The sequence below is a fragment of the Agelaius phoeniceus genome, chromosome 3, assembly GCF_051311805.1.
Source record: "Agelaius phoeniceus isolate bAgePho1 chromosome 3, bAgePho1.hap1, whole genome shotgun sequence".
NCBI classification, from domain to species: Eukaryota; Metazoa; Chordata; class Aves; order Passeriformes; family Icteridae; genus Agelaius; species Agelaius phoeniceus.
In genome coordinates this window covers 95392800-95418412 of record NC_135267.1, presented here as the reverse complement: position 1 = coordinate 95418412, position 25613 = coordinate 95392800, and the positions used below count along the sequence as shown (strand labels likewise).

At 40.6% G+C, this 25613-nt stretch overlaps 1 protein-coding gene across 1 annotated transcript; it reads right to left on the bottom strand.

Moving 5' to 3' along the window:
- Nucleotides 1-327: 327 nt before the first annotated feature.
- On the bottom strand, nt 328-25577 carry KCTD3 (potassium channel tetramerization domain containing 3). The gene is made up of 18 exons (XM_054630666.2): nt 25162-25577; nt 21623-21676; nt 20215-20260; nt 19286-19359; nt 18796-18854; nt 18523-18603; nt 17824-17958; nt 16876-16966; nt 14624-14814; nt 10681-10796; nt 7440-7527; nt 7199-7315; nt 6048-6218; nt 4747-4902; nt 3667-3763; nt 2185-2369; nt 1938-2076; nt 328-1592 (listed from the first exon to the last, which is right to left on the bottom strand). The coding sequence occupies exons 1-18, from the start codon at nt 25233-25235 to the stop codon at nt 1010-1012; spliced, it is 2457 nt and encodes an 818-aa protein (XP_054486641.1). The 5' UTR covers nt 25236-25577; the 3' UTR covers nt 328-1009.
- Nucleotides 25578-25613: the final 36 nt, after the last annotated feature.

Below are 25613 nucleotides of genomic sequence, written 5' to 3'. Positions count from 1 at the left end.
TCCCTCTTCTCCTCCCTCTCAGTTCAAGTTAAAAAACCCAACAAAACAGGTCATTAATAAACGCTGAACTCCAAGCACGCTTTTTCACTTGCTGTCACATCCTTCCTTTCTCCTTATGTATTACTAATCCACAGGCAATAAAACTTGTTCACCATCCACAGTAAACTAGGTGCAAACAGCAAGCAGCCAGTGTGACACAGGTATGAAATACCATGTCAAGGCACTTGTAATTGAGAATTATTACACCATGACAGTAAACCTACTCCCATATTCATCTCTGTCCTTTTTCCAGAGAAAGTGACAAGGAAGCCCTCAAGAGACTGCCAGTTGTGTGTATTCTGCCAAGCATATTTTTATGCATTCTCTCAGTCACAATCAGCAAAATCCATCATCTGATACCACACATTTTCAGAAAGTACAAGCAACACTCCTCTGGCAATTTATTTGGACTAAGAGGCAAAATCATATGCTATTTTGGATAGCTTCCTCCTTAACCTGCACAAAACATTTCAGATATCAGACAGCAGCATAAAGAGCAAGGATCCCATTCATTAGACAAGACTACAGAGGCAGCTCTGTGAATTAGGCAAAATCCACCCAAGACAGCAGCAGTGCTGTTGAGCAATGTGCAGCTGCATCTAAAGGGCATCCTCTGCTCAGCAACCAAGTTTTCCTTTAGCACTGTCCCTTTCCCCAAAACAAAAATAATGACAACATATCACATGCCTGACCACATTTACGCAAGAATGCACAACAAAATTTTGGACCAAGTACCGTACTACATTTTGGAGCATTACATAAAGCCACACATTGATGTGGACAACCCTTCAAAGCTTTGGCAGCAGCTAGGAACTTTCTCATAACCTTACAAGTTTTATTCTGAACAGAATAAAACAGAATATTTATATGAGAACAAAATCTCACTCAAGAAACAACCCACACCATGTAACATCATGCCTACTACCAGCCAGAGGGCACCTGCACCTTGTTTTAGCCACCAGACACATTTTCACAAGCCATAGTCTTGGCAGGATGAGTCATTCTTCCGGTGTCGTGGTGAAGCAGCTGTTTTTGTAGGTGATGGAGAAGCTGCACCAGGTAATTCAGGCCCACCTTCAGCAAGGACTGGTGCCGAGGCCAGGAGAGGCACTTTCTTTCTTCCCAGGAAACCAGCTCCTTCAAATCCCATTTTCTTTTTGCTTTCTGCTTTGGTTTCATTCTCTTCTTCTGGTCCTCTTCTTTTGAGATCCAGAGAATTCTCTGGCAGGCGGTGAACCTCTGTACTGCAACACCCACCTGCATCTGTCACACCTGTGCCTCGCACTTCAAGTGCTGTTGATTGGACTGCCTTCCTCTCAGCTGCACCGCCCTCAGCTGTTGCCTTCCTGGCCTCTGTCTGGCTTGAATTCCCATTTGCGGCAGCTGCCTTTTCTGTTGGGCTTTTGCTGGGTAAGTTAAAAGCCTGGAAGTCCCGGTAGCTGTGAAAGCTCTCTGTCCGCCTTGCTCTTGCCAAGAGGGGGCTTTCTCTGTATGGCCTCACAGAGCCATACGTGGCAGTTTCGTGGATTGTTTCATGGTGCTGCAATTGGAGGCTTCAGAAAATACAAGAAGAGCAGATGTTAGGCTGAGAATAGCAGCCAGTTCTTCTGCACACCATTGCTCCCACCTACCACTGCAATTACCACTACAAAAAAAATAGCAATACACTCATCACAGCCACCACACAAAGGCTACCAGATCACTTCAGATTCTCTGAGAATACTTCAGTCTGCATGCATACAAACCAGTAGAAATCAAGGAGTATGTGTGTGTAGTTTAAGCCACTTAGGGCATGAATTCAGAGGCTTAGCTACAGCCTTCAATTCACCAAACCCGTTTGCCTACCTGAAAAGCAAAACCTTTGGTGTCTGTGGCCGGTGCCACCCTTGGTGACTTACCTGGAATTAGATTCCCGAAGCCGGTTGGGCTGAACAACTGAGGTGGCAGGACTGATGTTGGGTGTGGCACAGCGAGATGTACTCAAGTCACACTGGTCAAGCAGCTTGAGCAGCTCTTCCTCTGTGGGGCCGCCAACATCTGCAAGAGAGAGAGCAGGTCAAGGAGGCCAACTCCATTTACTGCAGTCAGGCACCTCTGAGGACACGAACAACAACCAGACCACAGTCCTGGCATAACACAACTTACCTTTGTCTTCACTCTTATTAACCATGTCCATAGCTGTGGTCAGGTCCCACATCTGGATGCTGCCATTAGAATGTCCAGTGAAGAGGTAGCGGCGTGGCCGGGAGCCCATCCTGCTGGATCCTTCACATTCTCGCACAGTAAATGACGAGATGGTAGTGCAGTCAACTGCCTGGATCTCACAGATCCTACAGGAAGAGAAATCCCAAATTACCTGAACAATTGCACCTGGCAGAATTTGGCGACTGAAGTCAGTACTGGTTCATTCATTTTCTGAGAAGGCACCAAACTTGCCATCAGAAAAAAGACCTTTTCTCCAGATGAAATTCCTTCCCTTCCCCTGTATGACTGGCTCACTGCTCAGCTGCAGACAATCCCTTCCCACCCCCAGTCCATCTGCACTCTTATTGCTTGTTTATTAGGCAGCCCCCACATGGTTCTATATCCGTTTGCTATTTGCAATGATAAGAAAGCTAAGGCTCTCACAACAATGACAGAAACCAGCCCCTTCACATGCTAGACACTCTAGGAAACTAACCTGCAGAAACAGCACATTTAACCACAAAAGTTATAAAAAAAGATATACAAAAAAAACCAAAGATGATATATCTGTAATGTAGATGTTATCTATAAAGATAACTTGTAATATCACAATTGCAATTTCACTTGTCATGGCAGACCTCCATTACTTTTTTCCCCTTTATTTGAGCAGCTTATGAGGAGTGATGAGAAGAAAAGGACTCCCAAAACTAAGCTTCTCATGCTCTGGGTAGTTTGTTTTACTGGCTGTTTGTAGTGAACTTTTCACCCAAGCAGTGCCAAAATAAGTCATAGTGTTGAGGCATTAATGTTTTCATCCAGATTCAAAATTATTAGGCAAGATTTGCAAAAATGAAGCATAGAACTGAGATGCATTGTCATTTTCTGATCTCTTGTCATCTTCCTAGCCTAACAGGAAGAAAAGCAGCTGTGGATTTGACAACATTTTTTTTACTATGTTGGCAGCAATGTTAGTAGAATATTATGAATTCAAGCCTAAGAAAATAATTGAATAGATGACCTAGAAAACAGGACCCCCATTGTAAAGGTTCTAATATCTTCAAGGCCAAAGCAAAAAAAGAGAGAAGCCTGTTTGTGAGAAGCATAATCCCTCCCACCAGCAAATCCAGCATGAGTTTTGAAATTAAATGTTAGTATGGTACCATGGTTGAGAGTCACATATTCTGTAGAGGCACAGAAATGTTTGTTTTGTGAGCTCCATCATGAAGTGAGTCTCTGATATCAGGCTTCTCAAAAAGCCTTTGAGGTTATAGTAATCATTAAGTAACAGGTCTGTTACTGGCATGCAAACAGAGTTCAGCCAGAGGTGTCGAGCATAATAGAAGGCTGTTATGTGCAACTGCATGCACTCAGCATGGAGCAGGGAGACATCACCACCTGAACAGGCCTAGTCTTGACTCTTTCCCACTTAAAACATGGATGTACCTTTTCCCAGTTGAAGACAGCCTAACAAACAGCTTATTCGTAATGGGAACAACTTTTTGGATAAACACCTGCTGGTCATCACGTTCACCAAAGGGTCCTAGAGGAAAAAAAGGAAAGATCACATGTTTGTTTGTTTCAATCCTCTCAACTTTTCCCCCAAACAGTTCTGAAGACCCAGACTCATATGAGTATGACTGCTGCAATTTTAAAGTATCAAGAGCAGGAAGCCAAAGATGACCAGTAGCTAGCAAAAGCCATCCAATGGTTAGCAGTCTCTACAGATCTAAATCAGCTTTTGTTCTTCTAAGGGACACACATTCTAAAGTTTGCTGTGTGTTCCTGGAGGAATTACTATGTCAGCACAAACCCTACATTAGGTCTCTATAATAAGAGTAAGTAATTTGTTATTTTGCAGCTCCTACATGTCTAAAGGCTTAATCAGATTTCTTGCAACTGACCCCACCCTGTGTTCACAGGGCACCTTATTCATCAAAGGTTCATTTGCGAGGCTCAGACCACCAAGGAATCTAAACTACCTGTCTACCCATATTTACCAGCACACATTCCTTCAGTATATCTTGCTACAGCAATGTGCTAGCACCCTTTGCCTCTGCAGTTGCAAGGCTTCAGTGAACTTTGTCACCACTTCAAAGTCATTTAAGAATTTTTTCCATGCTTTGTTTAACTCCAGCTGAACAGTGAACTAGAATTTGCAGTAGACCAAATGTTTGCTATGCTCATCTGCTTAATACAGTCTCCTGTGCTTTCTCTCATTTTCTAGTTAAATCAGAACTGAAATGCTACATCAGTTTGTTCAAGGGAGAGGTACAGTATCTGTGTTCCAAAGACTTTTTTTGTCTCTTTTTCTGTCATTCAGAGTAAGTCCTTTAAGTGCACTCACTCTCTATAGCCTAAGTAACAACTCCAAGTGAATCTTACAGATCCTTGCCATCGTTTCAAAGGGAGAGCAGTGCATAAGAGTTTACACCCATCATCTTGCATGTTATAGGGCTGAAGGTCTGTTAAACCATTATATGACTAGTGAAGGTACAGGCACAGCACAAACCAGAGACATCCTACCAATGTCATTTCCAGAGCAGTAACTGCCATGACTCTCTGCTTCCTCCAGGGATAAGATTTTGAATGATGCAAGAGGGGTTGAGCCTGGCTGAGTGGAAATCATACCCCGGAACCGAGTCACAGTCCATGTCCGGACATGGTTGTTATCAGCACAAACTAGAAAGGAAAAGATAGGCATTTACAAGGGATTACAAAACATTCAGATAAACTTCTCTAATGATCATGTGTATGGATAGTATTTCAAGACTGAGTGATCAACAATTTAGTCAATGTGAGGTCACACAGCATCTCCAGACAATTTTCTAACAGTCTACAAATTCTTGCTGATGTCCTGTTTTCTAATAGTTTTGTTTCTTCATTCAGAAATTCAAAAAACTGAGATAGGTGCAACACCAGACTAAGGTCTGGTGTAGCACTAATAGCCTACAGCCCCTTTCAGTCCCCTGTGTGCAGATGCTAGGACAAGATGTCATGAGAGCAGCCTGGCAGCAGAACCCTCCTCACACAACAGCCCTATTCCATTGAATTCATTCATGAACTCAGTTTTGTACATAGAGATGTGCCCTCTCCTGGTACTGAGGGTTTAGCAGCAACTTGCAGGGGAACAGATGACCTCTGGGCTCTTTATTTGCAGTATAATCGGATACCATGTTCCTGTTCCTTTTTTTTAAATAACAGGACAGCAGCAAGATGTAGACCAGTTCTCTGCCATGCCCTGGCTGCTGGATTCTAGATGAAATAGATTTTTACAGAGGAAGGAGTGACTGCATCTTCTCTGCAAGTAAGACACGTTCCTAAGCATAAGAATAGCACAACAGACACTGGGAGACTGCAGAGAAAAGAAACAGAGACAGCCCTTTGAAGTCATAGGAAGGCTTTTTCTAGGGCCCAGGAGGAGATGGTACACATTTTGCTGCAGCCCAGAAAGCTCCTTAAAGGCTGTTAAAAGAAAACTAGTGCTGAAGGACCTGCACACAACAATAAAACTTCACATAGATACATTTGTTTACAAGCCCTTTTATTTCAACAAATGGCAACCTTCAAATAAGACACAAATGAAAGAGTGAGTTGTTCTAGTATGTGGTCAAATAAAACTTGGGCCTATCAACTGCTAAAGGCTTTGAAGGAAGCTTACTTTAAGAAAGAGGATCCAAGCAAATCCAGCCCTTCTCTTATCCCCACATCTGTCCAACTCATTTCTATCACATGTGGGAATGATACAAGTTATAGAGCATAGCATACAAATACTGCATTGCTCAGGAGGAGGGAGAACGAACAGTACCCATCTGTGCACACATTACCTGACACGAGGTGTTTCTCTGAGAGCATGATCTTCGTGACAGGGCTTCGATGAACCGTGAAGGTCTGAAAGAGCTGAGGGCCAGACCCGACTGTCTCAGGGTGCTGCACAATCACCCTCACTGCTCCAGAGCTGGTGCCATATGCAATCTCAATCCAATTGCCACTTACACCTACAACAAGCAAGAGCACAGTTGTTCCCCCAGGAATAAAAGCTAGGCTTATTGGGGGCCAGGGAAGGAGACAGCAGAAAGCAGTATTTCCAAGCTTCCACAGTAAGACAGCTATGTTTTTTAAACACTCATTATTTTCCCATAAACACTTTGCCACTAAAATGACCCCAGGTTTGTTTGATTCCATACTATATGCTTCAACAGTGTCTTAACAAAAGCCTCTTTTCCCATTCTCTCCTCCCTCCTCAAAGAAGAAATGGAGGAAGTCATATAGTCAGATATTTTGGCACTCCTCACAGTGATATGGTCTATAGGTGCCATGTAACATTTATTTTTCTGCTTTAGTTGGAGGCAAATAGGAAAGCAAAGCAAAGAAAGAATTACAATTTTAAAAGTCACTGTGGTATCCATATTATTATGTGAAAGTAACAACTTTCTCCCAGTCTGGGCTCTTTTGAATTTTACTTTGCTTTGGGTTTTTGTTGTTGCTATTGTTTCTCTTTTTAATTTAAAAGATAACTGCACCATAATTTAAAAAAGCATCATCAAGCTGCATATGGAAATGTTTCTTAGCTTATTGGTTATCAAGTCAGACACAGCAGCAGGGTTGTGTCTCCCCCTTGCCCAGTCCAGCACAAACTATTTCAGCAAATACAATTCATAACCCAAGCACCTCTCTGGTGCAAAAAGCTTAAAACCTACCAAGATACATTAGGCACAAGCATTAATATAGGAATACATGTAAGTATATATACCTATTTATACAGATGACAGGTGTAAGGGAAAACAGCTGTGCCTAGTGTTCATCATTCATTTGAAGATGATAAATGAAGAAAAATTCTTTGTTTACATCAAGGTCTACCTTTAACCCTGCTAAGCATCACAGAAAAGGAAATAGGAAATAGGAAATGTCCATTTAGAAAACAGAAAAGCACATTTCTAACAAACTCTCAGTGAAGAGACAGTGGTAGAATACTGACTTGTTTTAGGTGTGAGGTAGACACTGAGAGCTGTTATAGCATCATTGGAGGGATCATGGTACAATTCTGTCACAAGAAGATCATTGTCTTTCATTCGAAGTGGGAACTTCTGCATGTCTGTGGGGAGGAGACATTTACTCTCATTAGACAGAGTTGTTCTGATGCAACTTAAGTCAACTAAAGAGTGTAACAAAAAAACAGTAGCACCTCCTTTTTATTCCACCTTGCTCCCATTTCTTACCTATATAGTAGATAGAACCATTGTTACAGCCCAGCAGCAGGAAAGACCCAGCAGTATCATAGCTTGTGATAGGAACAACATCCTGAACCTAACACAAATAGAAAGGAAAAAATAATAAATCAGGACTTTAAGTTGTTACTTCCTCAGTTTTCAGACATTTTTGGTGTGTTTTGTTGAACATCATTTGAATTTGGAACTGGACTGAAGCCATTGTGCACACACTTGCATGTACAATGGCATTCTTGAAGTATTCCTCTACCAAACTGGATCTGAAGTCCTGGAGTTCAGCAGACAAATCAGCATAACTGCTCTGGGAGATCCTTCTCTGTGTGAAGGAACACAGCTTCGAGAGTTGCACCTACACCATGTCTTCAAAAGTAGATTTTTTTTCCCATTTGCCAGTGAGTGTGTTTCACTCTTTCTGTCCTTTCCCTTCTTCCATTTCTGACAAGTCCTTAAGAGATTTCTGGACCAAGGAACTAGATGTTACCAATCTATGCCTTCTTTTATTCTATGTTTTATCACTCTGCCAAACTATAGAAATCTCTGCCTCTAGCAGATATATAATGAAGGATAAAAATTCTTGTTCCATTACAGTTTCTCATTTCCAACACACAATGACACCAAGCAAACTGGAAGACAGCCCTGTCATATTTTACTTACTGGTCTACAACTCAAGGTGAGAGACTACATGTGCCCTTTCTTTACCCTCTAGGATTAAAAGGAGTGCTTATTCCTCCAACTGGGACAGAGATTTCAAGCAAAGAAAAAGTTTAGCTTCTCCTAGGTAAAATGTCCTATTTCGAACAATTATTTTTTGCTTCAGCACTGAGGAGGAAAAAGCCAAAACCCATTTTATCCAGAGCACTCAAACATGCACAGTGTCATGGTATCTGTCCTGTACTCTATGTTTCAGTCAGTTAACTTAATAGACCTTGAATACTAATTAATGGACATTTCAGCCTAAGTTCTCATTTCTCTCTGACCAGCATCATCCTTCCAATTGCTACAGAGACTTGAAAAATGCAAAATACTTACAATGACTCAGCCGGATAAAAGCAAACAAACCAACCAAAGAAACTTCCCCACATCCCAAAGAGATTGGACCCTAAACCAGTACCCCTTCCTAACTTAAGGATGGTCTGTAAGCCCCTAAAACATTTTATCTTCCTTCCTTCTGCAGCAGGGAGAATTGCTTAGTGTTCCTAGATAGGAACACTAGAGATGATTCAGCAGCTGCATCTGCCAAGATGTGACCTTTCATTAGGAAACAACATTAGAGCAACCCTGTATAACAGTAAAGCGTGGCCAGTGAGAGTCCTCACTTTGCCTAGTAGGATTTTCTGTCCCACTCTACTTTATGCTACCTTTTACTCTATAGCACTTCATATTCTGCTTCCTTTAAGCTCTCCTTTGCTAAGAATTCCATTACTAATGTATCTAGCACCCACACCCTCCTTCTCCTCCTTTTAGCATGCAACTGAACATTGCTAGAGGAATAAGTATTAGGGAAACCACCCCAGTAGTCTGCTAAAATCTCCAAGAAGGGAAGAAGATGCAAAAACTAATAAGATGCAGAGATCAGAATTACATCTTCAGGGTGTAATACATCAGAGATCACCACATAAGGAAGAATAGATTTGCACAAATAAAAGTAGAACTTAGAAAGACATCAGCCTGAAAGAAGATGAAGTTGTTGTTCTGAAATGGAGCATCAGCACACTGTTCTACAAAAACCTCTCTCACTGAAGGAAGTATGATTGCATCCTAAGTCCAGAGCTGTGGACAACTCATAGAAAGCAGTCAGTTACATATCAGATATTCTCATTAAGAATTTCAAGATTAACCCTGCCACTTTACATCTTTATGGGGTTCTTCAAGAAAAAATGTGTTCTAAAGGGATATTAAAATCTACAGGAAGACATTTGTGGGTTGGGTTTTTTTTACTAGCAACAGAGCCCAAGATACAGAAAGCACCTTGAAATGGTATTGTTTTGGGTTTTTTGTTTGTTGGTTTGGTTTTATGTGGGTGGGTTTTGTTAGTTTTGTGTTTGGTTGACTTCGTTTGTTTATAAAAGGAGCTATTCTCACCCTCTTGAAAAAAACCATCCAAAATGTTTTATAGACAATATAAACTGGTATATATGTAGACAATATAGACTGGTATATAAGCCTCTCAAAGATTTCCTACTCTTCAACAAGAAATGCTTTCACCAAAGGAATAGTCAGTCAAGCTGAGAAACTATTCAGGTGATCAGAAAGATTTCTGTGGCTCCCCCCAAAACAAAGATGATGAATGGGACAGCAGGTTTTTTTTCTTACTACTTGTTCCTTTAGAAAATACTGTTAAACACCAGCTTGCCACATAGCATTAAGTTGTTCCTTAACAGAAGATTTTGAAAGGCATCAGTAGAACTTTAAATAATGTTTTGTTTGATTCAAGGCCATAGTAACCTGCCTCTGATGCAGAAGCAGAGTTATCCCACACCTATTATCTATGTTATTTGTTACCAGTACTGTCACTTAAAGGTCAAATCAGAACTCAGTCAGCAAACAGTGCAGCAGCCTCAGGTCAGTGCTGCCTCTTGAGATTTGCAAGACATTTTTGGGATTTTCAGTGCATCCAGGTTTTGTGCCACAAACGTATACATCCAGCTGCATCACAAGCTTTGCTATTTGAATGCTGGACTGTTTCTCAGACTCATATTGACTCCATGGATCTCTCTATTTAGTGTGCATTCGGACAACAAGAATCAGTGCAGCCAGAAGCATCCACACACAAGACAGACATCATTAAGTACAGTCATGTATTTCTGTTGACAAAGAGTCTCCTATTGTAAAGCATCTTTGAAGATCCCCAGATACCAAACTGCCTTGTTTTCTTTCAGATGGTCCGGAAATTGCTGTCACATATTCCCCATGATTTTTTTTCCTATGATGCTAATGAACTTTTTACAAAGTTAGTAATCCATAAAGAAGTTTAAATACACTGGTACTTGACATGTATTACCCCAAAACACACAACATCCTTTCATTTGAAAGCCTAAAAAGCATACTTAGCAACACCAAACAAGTCAACATTCTTTTCACAGGCACAATACCCAGGTGATAAACTTCATAACACAAGTTCGGCTGAAAACCTTGTGATTAGCATTTCCCACATGCTTTTAAATGATTTTATTCTCTTTTTACTAGAGAGGCATTCCAGCTTGTAAAAAGTGATGTGGAACATTGAACAGACCTGCCAGTGCTGAGTCACAGCATTCCACACTCCAACTTTCCCTGTATGGCTTGTAGCCACCAACTGGTTGCCAATGAAGAAGAGAGCATCTACAGGCACTCCCAGACTGAACACTCCTGCAAAAAATGAAGAGGCTGTGAAGCTCATCTAAAATAAAGAGAAAAGCACAGTAACAATGGAATCTTTCCATTATTATCAAATTACATTTATTCCAGTAGCAAGTAAAGAACAGCCAAAACTGGGTTTGCAGTGTGCTCGGTGAGGCACCATGCACGCAGTAAACTGGGTTCCAATGAATGGCATTGTGATGTCATCTCTGCTAATACCATCATTGTTTGGAAAGGAGAAAAGAGGCAAGAGAAGCTCAAAAGCTCTTATGAAATATACAAATATTTTTCTACAGCCATCAAGTTCTCCAATGGCTTTAAAATAAATAAACTATATTACAGCAAACAGAAATTTTTGTTGTTTTGTGGGTTTTAATTTAGCTGTGACTATGAAGCATCATTTAAGAAGCAGTAATTTCACGGGTTTTGCAAATTTGTGACATACTAGTTTGCAATTACCTGTTAAAATATTACAAATTCTTGATGATGGTTTTTTGGTAAGTCCAGTCAAGTAAAAATATTTTGAAAATGGATTTCAGGAATTAAGTATGACTACAAGGCTTCAGCCTTATTCTTTGGAAAAGACTGAACAACTCAAATGTGACCATATTTAAATACATTCTAATTTCTCTTTTAGTAGAAATACTTGAACTCAGACAAATAAGCAGCCTGCAAAAGCCTACTTTCTTTCCATTCCCAGATTCATTATTTGGTTGCAGTCCATAAGCAGAGAGTACAGGCTAACAGGCTCTTAAAACGTGAAGCTATACAGGGAAGTAGTTTCCAATCATCACATACTATTCAAATTTGGAAGATAAAACTTACCAGCAAATAAATGCTGGCCTTCCAAGTAAGGGAAATGTGTCATCAAGAACATTTCACTTAATAAAAATCAGCACAGTGCAGCTCTTGACAGGCATTGATGGCTGTGGTTGTAGTTGACCCTGACATCTGAGGCCTTCCACAAAATTGATCCTTTCTTTAGAGCTTCCAAGTCTCATCATAGATCCCACATGAATAACTTAAACTGAACTGTGAACTTGGATAGCATACTACATTTTGTACTACTTATTGGCCATGCATTTAACAGTTACAGCATACTCAAAAGGTCTGAGGTAATTTTCAAGTTTGCCAGCTATGAAGTCCAGCAAACCAGCCCTGTAATTAACTTGGTTTGTAAATACTTCTAGGCTATGTTTTTCTGCCTGGTAAGTACAAAAATTCTGGGGATACATTACAACACCAAAGTGTCAAGCTTCACTCACAAATTTCCTATTGCATCCTGCTCACTCTATATATTTATATTACTTCTCACTAATATACCTTAACTGTAGCAGATAGATGTTGTCCAAACAAGAGTATCCAATAGCTGGAAAATTCCTCAACATTGTTTAGGACAAATTCAAATTAACAGATTGTCATTCCCACACAAGAATCAGCCCTCTGTAATATCCAAGAAGGAATCTGAGGAAGTTGTTTTAATTATGGTGCTAAACCATTTTCCAGGGCACAGTACAATCATTCAATGCAGATAAGATTCAGCAGTACAGGGCACATGAAAAAGGCAGTAATAAAAAATCCACAGAAACAACTAGAATTGATTACTCCAGAGAAGGACAAGGTTCAAGGAAATCAAGGAAGACAGCCTGAATGGTCTGGAGGAATTTGAAGTGTCAGTCCTGCTTAGGCTCAACAATCTTGAGACTTGTCCACAGGGGAGACAACACTATATGTAATGACAGGCTCTTGTCCTAAGGGTCCCTCTCAGTAAAATAGTGCTTACAGCAGCAAGCCGGCAGCAGTGTCTTATGTAAGTAATATGGAAAGGGAAGAAAGCGCTCTGGGAGAGCTCTATCACAGAGATGCCAGCCCACACAATTTGCTGGGGATGGTGTTGCCAGGCTCCAGCAACTGTTTGGAACAAGTAGTTTCTTTCACAAGATGACAGCAATGTACTGTATCTCTAACACAAAGCAGCACTGTGAGCATTTGTCTCCACAAGGAAACAAAACGGCTACGTTCAAGTTACAACTATTAAACACAAGCATTTTTTAAACCAATCAGCATGACCTATTATCCAAAAGAACAGCAGTACATTTTGGTCAATGTCAGTCTGACTGAGAATTTCATCCCGCAGGCACTTTCTGTCTGCTTCCCCCCTCCTCCAGCCCCAAGTGGAATTACTCTGTTTCACAGTGTCACTTGAATGCAGTACAGCCTGGTTAGCAAAAGTCCTTGCTTCAGCTTTGTTGCCATTTTCAGTCATAGGCTAAGCTATCAGAACTTTGCGATACTGGCATATTTTAGAGTTTTTATTTGAACTAAAAGTCCACTTATGGTTTTTTGTGTCTCCTTTGCACTTGATTTTAAAAAAATCCAAGATGCTGCTTCTTGTATCTTACTGCAAATCCCAAGGTACCACAAGCAGCTAATGAAACCAGAAAATGCAGGAGGAATGTAATGGCAGAGTGCTTAAAGCAATGCCTGTTACAGGAGTACAGCTGTCACACCAACTCTTCCCTGTCTTTAAGATTCAGTCAACATGAGCAAAGGAAAAGAAAAGGCTTCTCAGATCTGATAATTACTCACTGCATTTAATGGAGATAATTTCATATTCAACTCTTAGACACACCTTTTGTATTTTTTTAAAAATACAATGGAATCTCCTTTTCCATTTTGCTGACCATGATTATATATAAGAACTCAAAGAGCCACAAGTAAAAGAGCAGTACACAGCTCATACAAGACCTTTGCCTTTCCCCATCTTCAAATATGACTTAGTGTTTTCACACATTCATGCAGGGAAAAAAAATGCAACATCCATTAATATAGCTAGAAATTGCCTGAGAATCTGTCAAATAAGCTCTTCTTTAAAGGCACATGGGTCAAAACTTGAAATTGGTAATTTTGACTTTAATTTATGGCTACTATAATTCTCAAGGCTTCAATTCTGGAAATACATCTAATAATAAATTACCTCAGCATTAAGTTTCAGAGAAAAGTGCTCACATAACCAGACTGCTGTCACACTTTGTTAGCAGTATCCAGTGCCAGAGGAAACAGACATTACTGGTATAGCAGTGGCTATTCAAACACCAGAGATTAGGCTAGAGGAAGTTGTAAATCCTGTTCCCTTCAGTTCCTCCCAAATTTGCCCTATATTTGAACAGCAATGACTCAGACAAGCCATCAGGCAGTACCAGGGAATATTTACTTCAGGAAATGTCTTCTTGCTGCTTCTAAAGCGTACAATTGTGTGTCCTTCAGTGCCAAGGTGTATAAGCAGTAATTCCTGTATGCTTAAAGGAATAGTGTGGGCTTTTTTCCTATCTTGACACCCAAGATATAAACTCAAGAAATTTTCATCTTCCACACTCCATTTATGAACCACATTCGACAGAGAACTGAAGTATTTTTGTCATCTCTAAGTAAAAATGTGGCTTTAATAACACAAAGGAAAGGAAAGAGCAGAATCACTTTGTATCTGTAGATTTCCACCTCCAAAGCTTAGTTCTTTTGTGTAATGGCTTAGTTCAGGTCTAGGGAAAACTTAAACTCTTAATTTGAATTTATACACAAATCCTCAAACTGAACAGTAAGTATTGGTTACTCAGTGCTCTTTTATTCTCCATCTCTGACTTTGAGACAGGATTCCTGGTGCAGAACTGAAGGAAGTTAAAACAATTTAACAGGTTGCTGCACTATAGCTTGTTTTGTCAATCCATGAAAGTGAATACTGAACACCAGAAATCACACATACCTCAAAACAAGGTCTCAGACTTCCTTCTAGTTAGACACACACACAAAAGAAAAAAAAAACAGGTAATGATATGTACCAATTTCACTGCCACTACCACCATCTTGAATGCTCCACAAGATAATGCTACTCTCCGAGGCAACTGCAACCATCTTGTCCTTGTCTCCATGAGGTCCTCCAACCACCTTGGCATTGAGAGCCACCCGCTCAATGGTCCAGTCCAGATAGGGACTGGTGAACACCTGCTGCCACCCAGATGACTCTTTGATTCTGGAAGGGCAAAGGGGAGAACAGGGAGCAGATGTCAGAGACTCAGGAACAGATAGCCCAGGCTGATCCTGAACCAGTGTGGATGATTCAGTCTTACAGTCTAAGCCACAAACTTCAAATTCTAGTGAAGAACTACAGTCTACAAGAGCTGCATTTTTCCCCATTTTGAAGTCTGATATTGCATATTATTTCAGTGCTTTGCAGCTACTGGGCTTTTTCTTAATATAAGCACATCTGATATGAAAGTTACAAGATGAAGCCAAAAGCTTGGGCTAACAAACACTAGATAATGACATTCAGTGTAAGACTTTAGAGGAAAACTCTGTTAATCTCCTTATATATCATGCAAGAAATCAAATCATGCTTTAGCATAAAACTCTCCTCTCCAGACACATTTTCTATTTATGGTGTACTGTAAGCAGATAATACTGAATTGACTGCAAGCTTTATTTTTAGAGAATAACTTTCCTGTGCATTTTGAAGACTTAAATAGTGTAGGCACAATTTATCTTACTTAAATTCAGGCAATAATTTAGATACTTTGCAATGGAGCTAAAGCAGACTAGATCTCTGCAGTCAAGTTATAGAAAATTAAAAGCAAAAAGATATGTGTACTTTTTAGCATTGCTGCCATTATTTCACTTCAGTGTTGCATCCTGCCTGGAGCTGAAGCACCATACAGAAGTTGTAATGAATAGATTTAAGAGCACAATTGCAGTAGCAAGACTTTGAATGCAACAAAGACATTATCGCAAACCTTATAATCAAATTTTAAAAGACTTTTGTCATACTTCAAAATTAAAAAAAAATAAATTATCTTTAAGATGCCCTGTACTTTGATCTAGAAGAAGGAAGGAGGGAAAATTCCACCATTGTATTCCTAGAGCTCCTTCAAGTTTTGGAAGAAAAAAGAATACAAGACTGCTACCTTGAGTCTCTGAGAAGAAAAGCAGCACTTTAAACTGGCATGTTGACCTGCACCCTCTCTCACCAGCCATTCAAGTCTGACATGATTCATCAAAAGCATCACTAATGACATAATTTCATTGGCAAAAAGTCTTGTTAAGTAGTTTACCAAGCAGGAAAGAGGCAGAATCTTTCAAAAGTGAGCTAGCAACCAAGGAAAACAGTCAGAGATAAAATCCTAAAAAGGGGACAATTAGCACAAAACCAATTGCCAATCATTGCCTCTTTCTCTGTCAGACAAAAACATTAAGCAGAGCAAGGGAATACACATTTAATACAAATTAAAGCCAAAAAAATTTGCAGTGGTGCATGTAAGTTAGATGTGATTAAAGTTACAAAGTTTAAGGAACTGAGTTAATATTTTAGAGAGTGAATAAGCAGCAAATATGGCTTTAGCTTGGCAGTAAGCAGAAAGAAGCTGTTCACATTACAATCTTCTCCCCTCTTTTTCTGAACCACAGTATGACAACCATGTTAGATTGGTCTGGGCAACAGCTGTTGTTAAAACATTACTTTCTATCTGAAAGACAGCCACCAATTAAATTAAGACTATGAGATGTGAACTAAAGACAGCTTCTGTAATGTGGAGGTGTTGCTTATCTTCACCTGATCTTAAAAAAAACCCAGTTTGTTTTCTAGACATTGACGACATTTTTCAGCCATCCAAGTGAAGTAGCGAGTGTTTAACAGATCTGCTCAGCTAAAAAAACATGAAGACAAGGTAGCAAAATTATGTAGCAAAAAAATTCATTAACTGTTTCAGCTTCCTTGACAGTGTATCATCACAGACTGTTTCCAAACTCACGGCAGGAAAACTTTTAAAATTAATTTTCAACTGAAAGGCCTGCTTTAAAATAGTTGTATCAGAGTCAATTTGCAACTTTTCTAACAGTATCAATACTGACATCAAAGCAAAATTTGAGTTCCTATCAAGCTTTTTATTTTCACCAAAAAAAAAGCAGCAACTCATATTTGTAGGATGAGACTGAATGCATTTATCTACTGCTATTTCAGAGTAAGAATTTTGCTTTGCTCTTAGCCAATAATAATGATTTTTTTAGCTTCCTGTAAACTGACAGGCAACTCTATTCCTACCTGTAGCAAACAGCAAAATGGGCATAGGCAGCTACTATCCAATTGTGGTGGCCAGCTACTATTAGGACTTTGCGTGGGTCCACAGGAAATCCTGAAAACAACAAAGCTGAAGTGAGGCAAGTGACAAGTATTAGAAGAGCAGAGACATCTATAACAGGATAGAGCTCTCTGCTAGGATGTGCAACAGAAACTTTGATAATTAAGTTTTTAATAATCATTTTCAGCAAGATTCTAGTTCGCAGTATTGCTCCTCACAGCTTTGGTATGCTACAGAACTAATGCTTGAGGAATGCACCTTTTACCTCCTTTTACCCAGGGCTGCCTGTTTCCAAACTTCTAGCAGCTCACTAAGAATCAGCAATTCATACCCTTCTTTCATATTACATAGATTTCCCTTTAACATAGTCTAGATTTTCCTAACACTGCTATGATTTACAGGATTATGACAGAAATACAACACTTCTAACAGCATCATTTTGCTTGCAAAGTCAAAAGCTGAAAAATGACAGAATTCAGGTCTATCTCACTTACAGTTTTTCTGTGCAGACTACCTTTACTCTAAAAACTTGACTCTTTCAGGGCAAGTGAGGCACCAAGAACAAGGAAGAGGTAGAAGAGCAAGAATTAGGCCCTGAAAAAAGACCAAAGAGACAGTGGCCACTCTGGTTTTGATTATGGTTTTAGTACAATATAAGGCATTTGTCTAAGGGGCCATGCTAAGACTGCACGAAGAACTTTGATTTGCCTTTCTCTCAAGCCTCGCACCTGGACTGTGAAGTAGTGAGCCTTCAATACTGTATAGGGAGTAATCTTTAACTAAGCATTCAGCAATTTTAACCAGGCAATCACAGAATAGCATATTTAAACCAGCTACAGCCACACAGCTCTTCTTTCCCAGAGACAAGCATCTTTGCAATTTGCTTTGGTTTTAAAGCTGCCACTCCTCACCTAGTCGGACTGTACCTTCCCCCGTACCAGCAAGTGTAGGCTGGACACCACCTCCATGCATCTCACTCTCATTCTGACCCGTTCTGATGTCAGTCGGTGGCCCAGTAGTATTATTTATCTTACGGCTGGGAATGCCTATTTAAAAAAAAAAATGGTTTGTGTCCCTCCTTAAACTTCAGCAATAGAACAGATGTTAGTTCACTTTAGAAATACTTTAACACTTGTGCATTTTGATGAAAATTTAATTTATCTGCTACAAGAAACAGGCAATACTGTAACACTGAAACAGGAAATGCTTTTGCTCTCTAGGTTGACATTCACCATCTAAGGAATTATCTTCAGAAAACTTGTCAGTAACTGGCAAGATATCCTTTAGACTTCTGATTAATACATGAAATGCGTTCATCTCTACAGAGAATTTTAAAGGTCTAACAGGTACTCATGTTGGTAAAGGAAAGCTCATTAGTGGTGATTTGTCACTAGGCAATAGGACACCCAAGGTACTTTACATTCAGAAAGAAGAAAGCACCCCATGCTGATGACATTAAACTGAAAGGCTCCTGAAGAACCTCTGCTCTAGTCTACAACCAAACATAGCCTGCTTAGTACTAACATGCCACATCCCCCTGCCCAGTATTCTAAACATGCTGTTTGTTACAGCACAGAGATCACAAGTGACAGCAACCATGACTACAATACCTGGAGGAGGTAGGTAGCCATGAAAAAGGACACTGCCACATGACGAGCGTTCCAGTTCTTCACATAGTAGCAATCTTCTCACTAAGGAGGAAACCCAGATATGACCTCAGCTTTCACTTCCTTGAAAACATTACGTTATCTCAAATATCCTTCCATTTTTAAAACCTTTTACTTTGAAAATCTTCAGGGTCACAACTGCCCAGGATTTGTCAGTAGACCATTACTACAATAATAATTATAAGATGAGCTCACATAAAGGAAAAAAAATGTTACCTAAAGGAGTGATTCCATAGAATTCAGCTTCATGCCTGAGAACATTAATACTCACTCCCCTAGAGAAATAGGAAAAAACCATAAATCAACAAGAACAAAGTGAGCTAATACTTTGAATATAAATGCTTGCATACAACTGGATATTACAAATCTAAATATCAAGCTACCTAACTGTTTATAGAATTACCACAAAATGCATTCAACATGCTGATGTTTGAGATTTTAAAGTGATCTTAATTTGACTCAATTTTCATTAAATTAAAGATAGAGAAACAATAAAGAAATACACTGCAAGAAGTGGTCTACATTACAAGAATCTACTAACAAAACAGAATGCCACCATTTCTGTTTCCACCACGACATACATATACTCTAGGCCTGGTCCAACATCTGTGAGGGAGCTGAGCCACATACCAGGCACCCAACTAGACGAGTAAGATAAAATATTCATCACTTGAAGACTCATTTTGGATCGAAATGAACTTCTTACCGTAAGTCTAACTCCTTTGTGCGAAGAAAATTTAAAATGGGTGCAAATGCTGCTGGATCTCGATCAATAAATATCTGCAAAGAAAAATTTCTGTCCTTGAGTACTGTTATGGAGCAACCATCAGCTAAAGTACTATTTTATGCTCAATGTGGGAAAGAGGAGTTGAAGATGAGGAAGTGAGCAGATAAACAAAACTCAAAGTTTTTGAGCCTCTTCTTTGTTCTCATTATTCTACTGTCCACTAATGAATTCCTATAGGACATATATACAAACACTGTTGCAAATAGATGCCACTTAATAAATCTGCTCTTTAGGTTCTAGTCTCCAGAAAGGACAATGGATGCTTTCACTTTCTAGCATGTGTTCAATATGCAGTAACTGTAATAAGATCTCAAGATAGGTTTTGGCTTTTTTAAATTAAATTACCATCAAAACTCTACAATTTTAGCAAAGTACTTGGGTACCTTACTATTGCTCAACAAGATTACTGTCATTATAGTTTCCTGTTTAGGAATATCATACCACAGACCGAAATGGTGATGGCTACATGTTTTTGCCAAAAAAAAAAAAAAGTGACATTTCCATGTTGCTTTACTCAACAACACATGCAATGCCTGTCTAATGAAAATCACACCTCACTGCAATACAGAGCAATTGGCATTTGCTCTGTTTAAGACAAGTAGAGTTGCTATTTCTGCATTACCTATATAATGCATAATTAGCATAGAAGTACGAACATTGTTCAGTTTCCCTTAGCTTGAAACAAAGGTGATAAGCAAGAAAGCCAGAGGTGTCACTCATTTTCAATGAAAGTTTAGCCTGACTCAGGCACTGTAATTCCATTAGCACCCACAGTGAAAATGCTTTAGGAGAGAACCTAACCAAAAGCATAACACTGAATTAATGAGTTACAGCACGTCATTACTCACAGCACCAGTTTCATCCTTTAGTGTTGAAATTCTTCCGCTCAGCAAACTGAAAAACAGGAAATCTTCATTAGATGTCCCCCAGAAATGTATTGACACAAACACAGGGTAGGAACACTCTCTGGGTCAGTTAGCTCTCCTTGGTTACTTTTTGGTAACACAGTTTATCAGAGCAAACAAAGCAGCCAGAATGCTGGAGGAGTGAGATATCTCTCCTGGACAAAGGAGAAGTGTATGCACACCTAAGGAAAGTCTCAAAGCTGCATCATAATGACCTTCGGATCTCCAAAGAAAATAGCCTGAAAGGATGAAAAAGTTTTCCCAGGCCCTTAGAGGGCTGTGTAGTTTGTTAAAATCTAGTTAAATTGGTAAAAGCTGCTGAAGCAAAAATGATGAGTAAACAACCCAGTGTGTAAGGACTTACTGGACAAAAGTGGCATGAGTTCATTTTTACACAATTCTACTTCAAAGTTCTTCCCCCATCAGATCAAAGTATTTTTTCTCCAGACCCATATAAAACACAATGTCAAAATCTCATTTTACAGGTAAGATGGGCACCAACACCAACAGCTTTCATTTGATTCTGGATGACAATTATCTGAGATTTTTCAGTATTGGATAACTTTCAGAACAACTCCTTAGCATATTTTGTGTTGAGACTGGGGAGTAGCATGAAATTCCTCCTCGTTCCATTCCTTGCATGTCTCAAAGAAGGTGACATTTCCCTGGCATTTCATTTATCTGAACATTTCAGTAAAATAGGAACAGGAAATGCTGCATATGTCAGCTGCTAGGCTTTTATTGGGAAAGACATCTAGAATATAAAAATTAAATGTAAGGAAGAAAAATTGCCATCATTTAGGTCTTCCTCTGTGGCTTTAGGATTAACTGGAGTGATAGAGGTACAGCAGCTGCAGAACAAAATACAAACCTGCAGAACTAGTAATGGCACTGATGTAAACAGAGGATGTTCAATAATTCAACAGCTTCTGCATCACAAGTTAAAACCCTCAAAACTTTGAGGTAACTCAGAGTAGAGCAATAACTCAAAAAAACTCTAAACCAAACCAAAAATGTTAAAGGCACTGCTAATGCATATGGCCAGTAATATCACAAGTGGAAACAGAGTCACAGCCAGTGGCATGTCCCTTTCCTGCAGAACTGGAAGTTATTTCCACAATACTCCATCTAAAAATGACAGCTCCTCAGCACATATGAGGAGATGCCATGGATACATTCAAGCAAGAAGATGCCTCTTGGTAACAGCTTACTTCAAATTAATCTGTCCCATTGCTTGAGATGGGGGGAAAAGCACTAATATGATTTACAACATAAATTAAGAACTGAGAACATTTTTTTTTTAAAGACTGTTAATTTGTGTTTGTTGAATGTGATGATATATTACAAATACCTGGAAAAAAATGAGTCTGGAATCCACATCAGTGTTTGTCTTGATGTGCTGAACCTATGAAAACAAAGTTACAAGTTCAGAATCAACTGCAAAATTGGAAGCAAGGCTGCTTTATCTAAAATTCCTTGGTTTGTCCTACAAAGCTAATATCATACAGGTTTGGGAAGTTTGAAATGTTTAAAATACCTGCAACAAGTCAGAAGTTGCAGATTCTTTGCACAGATTGTCCTTAAGCATGAAGCAGGACCATCTGGAGACCACAAAAGTAACATTCCTCATATGTTTGCAACACACTGTCCCAAACATCCTGTATTTCCTGGTTCCCACACTTCAACATTAATGCTTGCAAAAAACCTTCCACAAAACCCAAACACTGCTCCACACACAAAACCCTAACAGTAAAATATATATTTATCATCAGTGTGGTTTATTTGTCAATAACTGCACGCTATTTTGCTGCTCTTAGTTAGGACTGAAAGGGCGCTACATTATGCACTGCAAAAGACTACAGTGAGCTTCAAGTTAATATTTTATAGGAACATGAATTATTTGCCATTTTGGTATTTGGGCCCCTCTTGGGGAGGAGGGAGGGGCAATAACAATAACAGTTAAAAGAAAAAAACATTTTTGATTCTGAATCATATTGTGAAATAATACAAATGATAATATTACTTATGATGCCAGACAGTACTTTACATAATAAATAACTATGGATTATTTTATACTACTTCTGGTTCTGATTTAACATGAAGGAAGACAACTGAACTGGCAGCTTGGACAATGAGCTCATGCTCTGCATCACTCTCTGGCTGTACATATCCTCTTACTAGTGCCATGACTAAGAAACCTCTGGTGACCTCTTCATTAATGGAAAACAAAAAGGATATGCAAAAGTAAAATTCCATTGCAACTTGCCATTTAGTACAGGATTACAAAATACAAAATATTTTTGAATGAAAATACTTAGTCATAATTTATATAATTTTCACTGCTAGTATTTTCCAGGTTTGGGGGGGAAGGGGGGGGGCAAGTAAACAAACCCCATCCTCATTACTTTATGCCCCCTAAGAGGCAGAAACACAGAGGCTATGTGGAACTATATAAAACATGGATTGTGCATTTGCTCACTGCAAACATAACAATGGCAAATCTGTTCTTAACAGAAAAGCTACAGTGTCAGTGTTCTAAGCACAAGCATGCACAAAGCCTTTCCTGAAAAAAATAAAAACCGCTTCTCTAATCTCCTTCTAAGTACTTTTGCTCAGCTTTTCTTATCAGTAATACAGGTCACTACCTCTGTCTAAGAGTAAGGGATGATACATTTAACGATATAATAGCATGTGAAAACAATGAATTACATTAATTTGATCCAGAATTAATCCAGATACTGCTTGTTACTATAAGGATTGATGCAGCATCACCATCATCCTCTTTCAATTTTATCAGTGTGTTCAGACAGCCCCAGGATTTCCTGTCTATAATTTAGTACTATGGTACTAGTTTAGTAAGCAACAGCTCATACTAACATATACTTTAGAACTTTTAATCCATAGGCATTAATCTATGTAAACAGCCAGAGTCCTCCTTTCCAGATGCAGAAAGAAGCTCAGCCAGCAACATTTACATGCATCGGTGTATCTGCAGCTCCATGCAGTGGTCAGACAGACCTCTTATAAGGAAAACTAGGCAAATCCAGGGCAAAATCCTCACAAGACCCTTAAGCATATGACAGCTTAAAGTTATTTGAAAGAAAATATAGGTAATTGGAAACAGATGTGACAAGTGAAAGCTACAAAACTACCATTTTCAAAGTCTATTTTCTGTACAGGGTTACATTATAACTAGAGGGAGATACAGAGTCAAAAGAATTCACCCAAATTGATACAGTAATTTCTGTGAACATTAACTTGCAATAGACTTTTTGTTCACCGTAAAGGAATTCACTGAAGTTGTGACCAGAAGTGACAGAGCCATCACACACAGGAGAGAAGTCCTGACCATCCCAGGGAGCAGTGGGGACCTCGTGTCTGAGCATGGAAAAGCTGGGTCTCTCTAGTATGTGCTCCACAGTATAACTTGTGTCAGAAATAGAGGGGAGTGCTCATTTCCTCCTCTCATACAATTCTACAAACAACACTAATAGTTTCAGGTTTCTAGTGAGAGTAATGAGAACTACTGAAGAGGAGGAAACGTGTACAGTACCCTACTCTCACCCACTTGCTGTGCACATCTTCCACTCCACTATCAGCTAAGAGTCACCTGCCCTTGCAAACTGAAAAACATGGCTCAGGTATAGTTTCCAAAGGACATGGGCACTACAAGGGAAGCTGAGCTTGCAAAAGACCAAAACTTCTCACACAGGAGTACTACAGTACAGTCTCTCTATTAAAGGGGAAATATCCATGCACACATTTCCTACGGCTTACATCCAAATGTTGACTAATTTGCCTCATTCTTCCCACCTCTCGGTGTAGGCAAGCCCTCTGAGGGTGTGTATTTCTTCCCTGATTACCGCCTTTCCATAATTCTTCTCTGCAGAGGCATTTAATAAGGAAAGCAGCTTTAAGATTCCACAGGTAATAAAATCCTAAAAGCTAAACTGGCCTGTAATTTCAGATACAGAGTTCACTGAAGAACCTTATGCAGCATAACATGAAATCTGGTCCAAGCCTACATCAAAGTTATCCTGAAAGTATCATTACAGGTGAGTTTCGCCTGCGCAAGTTACAAACAGTTTCTCTGGGTTGAACCAGGTTCTAATGTCTTACTAAAGCAAAGGAATTCTGCATTGATTTCTACGGCACTCCAGTTTAAGAAAGGCTGCAGCACACAATTTAGTGAAAAGATCGAGTCCATGCTCTGAGTAATGCAAGAAAATTCTTAAAATAGCAGTAGTAGTTCTTACTACTTATAGCTGTCTCCACGTTGTGCACATTACTTGGGAAAACACATTACTTCAGTTTCCTCGAGCTACAGTGATCTGAATGATTTCATGCCTGAGCATTTTGACAGGAATGTTTGCACTGTTTATCACGCAGATTCTGACTACAGCTGTCCCACAATTCTCTGCCTCAGCCTGCCAAAACCTCTACATCTGCCAGCTTCCACACTTCCAGCGTACATTTGAAAACAATACAGCTCTTTATTCTCGTTGATACCAGCGGTATCGTATCAGCGATTTTAATATTTTAGTCTCTGAGGCTGCTACACAGACTGTTCACTAGCAGCCTACGCATATGACAGCAGGGCAAAGCTTCTATCCCTGAGGAAGCCGGATTCCCGTAGTCTCTAAGGTGTATGTAGAGCAGGCTGCCCTGGCACCACGGGCAGACACCACGCGGAGCTGCCAACCCGCCCCATGTCTGCCCGGGGTACCCCCGGCCCCGCAGAGTGCTGGGGGAAGGCTCATCCCGGCCGTGCCCGGCGGGGCAGCCCCAGGCACGAACCCCCGCCACGGCCCGGCGGGCTCGGCAGGGCCGCTGGGCGCTGCCCCTTGCTCGCCCCTCGCCCGCCGCCGCCGGCCCGGCCCGGCCGCTCACCTGGTGCCGCCCACGTTGAGCTGGATGATCTCCCCGCTCCCGGCTCCGGCGAAGCCGCCGCCGTTCCCCGCCATCTTCCCCGCCGCCTGCTCCAGCCGGCGCCCGCCGCCGCCTCCCGCCGGGACCTCGCGGTCGGGGGAAGCAGCGGCGGAGCCCGGCGAAGGCGGCGGGGAAGGAGGCGGCGGGGGATCTCTCAGCGGCGGCCGGGGCAGGGTCGGCGGCCGGGCGGGCTGAGGCCTCACGGGCTCCCGGCGCTCAGGCCCGGCCGGGGGCGGAAGAGGCCATGGCAGCAGCGGCGGGAGGAGCGGGGCCGGCGCGGGCCGACAGGCCGCCGAGCGGTGTCGGAACGCGGCCGGTGCAGGAGGCGGGGCCGGCCCGACGGCGGCGGGAGGAGCCGGCAGCGCCCGCGGGCAGAGACGCGCCCGGAAGGGGCCGGCGGGGCCCTCCCGCCC

Excerpts from the sequence above, each read along its gene's own strand:
- KCTD3 (XM_054630666.2), bottom strand. The coding sequence starts at position 25,235 with ATGGCGGGGAACGGCGGCGGCTTCGCCGGAGCCGGGAGCGGGGAGATC. Across the intron at positions 2,077-2,184 it reads TAATAAGAGTGAAGACAAAG|ATGTTGGCGGCCCCACAGAG; the intron begins GTAAGTTGTGTT and ends TCTCTCTTGCAG. Across the intron at positions 1,593-1,937 it reads CTTCGGGAATCTAATTCCAG|CCTCCAATTGCAGCACCATG; the intron begins GTAAGTCACCAA and ends TATTTTCTGAAG.